The 5,000-nt window shown below is 49.8% G+C and overlaps 1 protein-coding gene across 1 annotated transcript in view; it reads right to left on the reverse strand.

Moving 5' to 3' along the window:
- The window catches only part of LOC115119212 (general transcription factor 3C polypeptide 1-like), a 76,619-nt gene that overhangs the window by 20,318 nt on the left and 51,301 nt on the right, over positions 1-5,000 (reverse strand). Inside the window, 2 exon segments of the mRNA XM_065000918.1 lie at positions 1,839-1,898; positions 2,110-2,222. Coding sequence (XP_064856990.1) covers positions 1,839-1,898; positions 2,110-2,222 — 173 coding nt within the window.

Consider the following 5,000-nt stretch of genomic DNA (forward strand, 5'->3'; position numbering starts at 1 on the left):
CAGATAGTTGTCATGTATTGATACTCATGTCAGATAGTTGTCATGTATTGATATTCCTGTCAGATAGTTGTCATGTATTGATATTCATGTCAGATAGTTGTCATGTATTGATACTCATGTCAGATAGTTGTATTGTTGTCATGTATTGATACTCATGTCAGATAGTTGTCATGTATTGATACTCATGTCAGATAGTTGTCATGTATTGATACTCATGTCAGATAGTTGTCATGTATTGATACTCATGTCAGATAGTTGTCATGTATTGATACTCATGTCAGATAGTTGTCATGTATTGATACTCATGTCAGATAGTTGTCATGTATTGATATTCATGTCAGATAGTTGTATTGTTGTCATGTATTGATATTCATGTCAGATAGTTGTCATGTATTGATATTCATGTCAGATAGTTGTATTGTTGTCATGTATTGATACTCATGTCAGATAGTTGTCATGTATTGATACTCATGTCAGATAGTTGTCATGTATTGATACTCATGTCAGATAGTTGTCATGTATTGATATTCATGTCAGATAGTTGTATTGTTGTCATGTATTGATACTCATGTCAGATAGTTGTCATGTATTGATACTCATGTCAGATAGTTGTCATGTATTGATACTCATGTCAGATAGTTGTCATGTATTGATACTCATGTCAGATAGTTGTCATGTATTGATACTCATGTCAGATAGTTGTCATGTATTGATACTCATGTCAGATAGTTGTCATGTATTGATATTCATGTCAGATAGTTGTCATGTATTGATATTCATGTCAGATAGTTGTATTGTTGTCATGTATTGATACTCATGTCAGATAGTTGTCATGTATTGATATTCCTGTCAGATAGTTGTCATGTATTGATATTCATGTCAGATAGTTGTCATGTATTGATACTCATGTCAGATAGTTGTATTGTTGTCATGTATTGATACTCATGTCAGATAGTTGTCATGTATTGATACTCATGTCAGATAGTTGTCATGTATTGATATTCCTGTCAGATAGTTGTCATGTATTGATACTCATGTCAGATAGTCGTCATGTATTGATATTCCTGTCAGATAGTTGTCATGTATTGATATTCCTGTCAGATAGTTGTCATGTATTGATACTCATGTCAGATAGTTGTCATGTATTGATACTCATGTCAGATAGTTGTCATGTATTGATATTCATGTCAGATAGTTGTATTGTATTGATATTCCTGTCAGATAGTTGTCATGTATTGATACTCATGTCAGATAGTTGTCATGTATTGATACTCATGTCAGATAGTTGTCATGTATTGATATTCCTGTCAGATAGTTGTATTGTATTGATATTCCTGTCAGATAGTTGTCATGTATTGATATTCATGTCAGATAGTTGTATTGTATTGATATTCCTGTCAGATAGTTGTCATGTATTGATACTCATGTCAGATAGTTGTCATGTATTGATACTCATGTCAGATAGTTGTCATGTATTGATATTCCTGTCAGATAGTTGTATTGTATTGATATTCCTGTCAGATAGTTGTCATGTATTGATACTCATGTCAGATAGTTGTCATGTATTGATATTCCTGTCAGATAGTTGTCATGTATTGATACTCATGTCAGATAGTTGTATTGTATTGATATTCCTGTCAGATAGTTGTCATGTATTGATACTCATGTCAGATAGTTGTCATGTATTGATATTCATGTCAGATAGTTGTCATGTATTGATATTCCTGTCAGATAGTCGTCATGTATTGATATTCCTGTCAGATAGTTGTCATGTATTGATATTCCTGTCAGATAGTTGTCATGTATTGATATTCATGTCAGATAGTTGTATCTCCTACCTGTTGAGAGAGTCCTTGGTCTTCTCATCTGACATGTCCTCCAGGGTGTACACCTTGAACCTAAATGACATCAACAACACACGTCGGCCAATAGGAGAGCACAGGAGTGGGTTTTCATCAGATGTTCTGTGTGTCTGTGTTACCGTGAGGTGTGTGTGTATGAGTGTGTGTTACCGTGGGGTGTGTGTGTATGAGTGTGTGTTACCGTGAGGTGTGTGTGTTACCGTGGGGTGTGTGTGTTTTTATAAGTGTGTATCAGTGTCTGTGTTACCGTGAGAACAGCTGTGTCTTGGTGTCAGGGATGGTGACATCACACGACCCGGAGGCGGAGCTGAACTTCTGTCTGAGTAACGACACAAACTCCCGGAACACTGTAGAACATTCCTGGAACAAACACACACAGATTAACTAACACACAAATACACACAGATGAACTAACACACAAATACACACAGATTAACTAACACACAAATACACAACACCTGTGTCCTGGATGGTGTTGCCCCCTGACCCAACCTCTCAATCTACTGCCCCCTGACCCAACCTCTCAATCTACTGCCCCCTGACCCAACCTCTCAACCTGCTGCCCTCAGACCCAACCTCTCAATCTGACCTACTGCCCTCTGACCCAACCTCTCAATCTACTGCCCCCTGACCCAACCTCTCAACCTGCTGCCCTCTGACCCAACCTCTCAGCCTACTGCCCCCTGACCCAACCTCAGCCTACAGCCCCCTGACCCAACCTCTCAGCCTACAGCCCCTGACCCAACCTCTCAGCCTACAGCCCCCTGACCCAACCTCTCAGCCTACAGCCCCTGACCCAACCTCTCAGGCTACAGCCCCTGACCCAACCTCTCAGGCTACAGCCCCTGACCCAACCTCTCAGCCTACAGCCCCTGACCCAACCTCTCAGCCTACAGCCCCTGACCCAACCTCTCAGCCTACTGCCCCAACCTCTCAGCCTACTGACCCAACCTCTCAGCCTACTGACCCAACCTCTCAGCCTACAGCCCCTGACCCAACCTCTCAGCCTACAGCCCCTGACCCAACCTCTCAGCCTACTGCCCCCTGACCCAACCTCTCAGCCTACAGCCCCCTGACCCAACCTCTCAGCCAACTGCCCCTGACCCAACCTCAGTCAACTGCCCCTGACCCAACCTCTCAGCCTACAGCCCCCTGACCCAACCTCTCAGCCTACAGCCCCTGACCCAACCTCTCAGCCTACAGCCCCTGACCCAACCTCTCAGCCTACAGCCCCCTGACCCAACCTCTCAGCCTACAGCCCCTGACCCAACCTCTCAGCCTACAGCCCCTGACCCAACCTCTCAGCCTACAGCCCCTGACCCAACCTCTCAGCCTACAGCCCCTGACCCAACCTCAGTCAACTGCCCCTGACCCAACCTCTCAGCCTACAGCCCCTGACCCAACCTCTCAGCCTACAGCCCCTGACCCAACCTCTCAGCCTACAGCCCCTGACCCAACCTCTCAGCCTACAGCCCCTGACCCAACCTCTCAGCCTACAGCCCCCTGACCCAACCTCAGCCTACAGCCTGACAGCCCCTGACCCAACCTCTCAGCCTACAGCCCCAACCTCTCAGCCTACTGCCCCAACCTCTCAGCCTACTGCCCCAACCTCTCAGCCTACTGCCCCCTGACCCAACCTCAGTCTACAGCCCCCTGACCCAACCTCAGTCTACAGCCCCCTGACCCAACCTCTCAGCCTACTGCCCCTGACCCAACCTCTCAGCCTACAGCCCCCTGACCCAACCTCTCAGCCTACAGCCCCCTGACCCAACCTCTCAGCCTACTGCCCCCTGACCCAACCTCTCAGCCTACTGCCCCCTGACCCAACCTCAGTCAACTGCCCCCTGACCCAACCTCTCAGCCTACAGCCCCTGACCCAACCTCTCAGCCTACAGCCCCTGACCCAACCTCTCAGCCTACAGCCCCTGACCCAACCTCTCAGCCTACAGCCCCCTGACCCAACCTCTCAGCCTACAGCCCCCTGACCCAACCTCTCAGCCTACTGCCCCCTGACCCAACCTCTCAGCCTACAGCCCCTGACCCAACCTCTCAGCCTACTGCCCCTGACCCAACCTCTCAGCCTACTGCCCCTGACCCAACCTCTCAGCCTACTGCCCCTGACCCAACCTCTCAGCCTACAGCCCCTGACCCAACCTCTCAGCCTACAGCCCCTGACCCAACCTCTCAGCCTACAGCCCCTGACCCAACCTCAGTCAACTGCCCCCTGACCCAACCTCAGTCAACTGCCCCCTGACCCAACCTCTCAGCCTACAGCCCCTGACCCAACCTCTCAGCCTACAGCCCCTGACCCAACCTCTCAGCCTACAGCCCCTGACCCAACCTCTCAGCCTACAGCCCCTGACCCAACCTCTCAGCCTACAGCCCCTGACCCAACCTCTCAGCCTACAGCCCCTGACCCAACCTCTCAGCCTACAGCCCCTGACCCAACCTCAGTCAACTGCCCCTGACCCAACCTCAGTCAACTGCCCCTGACCCAACCTCAGTCAACTGCCCCTGACCCAACCTCAGTCAACTGCCCCTGACCCAACCTCTCAGCCTACAGCCCCTGACCCAACCTCTCAGCCTACTGCCCCCTGACCCAACCTCTCAATCTACTGCCCTCAGACCCAACCTCTCAGCCTACTGCCCCCTGACCCAACCTCTCAGCCTACTGCCCCTGACCCAACCTCTCAGCCTACTGCCCCTGACCCAACCTCTCAGCCTACTGCCCCTGACCCAACCTCTCAGCCTACTGCCCCCTGACCCAACCTCTCAGCCTACAGCCCCTGACCCAACCTCTCAGCCTACAGCCCCTGACCCAACCTCTCAGCCTACAGCCCCTGACCCAACCTCTCAGCCTACAGCCCCTGACCCAACCTCTCAGCCTACAGCCCCAGCCCCTGACCCAACCTCTCAGCCTACAGCCCCTGACCCAACCTCTCAGCCTACTGCCCCTGACCCAACCTCTCAGCCTACTGCCCCTGACCCAACCTCTCAGCCTACTGCCCCCTGACCCAACCTCAGTCAACTGCCCCCTGACCCAACCTCAGCCTACAGCCCCTGACCCAACCTCAGTCAACTGCCCCCTGACCCAACCTCAGTCAACTGCCCCTGACCCAACCTCAGTCAACTGCCCCC

This window comes from Oncorhynchus nerka, linkage group LG15 (assembly GCF_034236695.1).
Source record: "Oncorhynchus nerka isolate Pitt River linkage group LG15, Oner_Uvic_2.0, whole genome shotgun sequence".
Lineage (NCBI taxonomy): Eukaryota > Metazoa > Chordata > Actinopteri > Salmoniformes > Salmonidae > Oncorhynchus > Oncorhynchus nerka.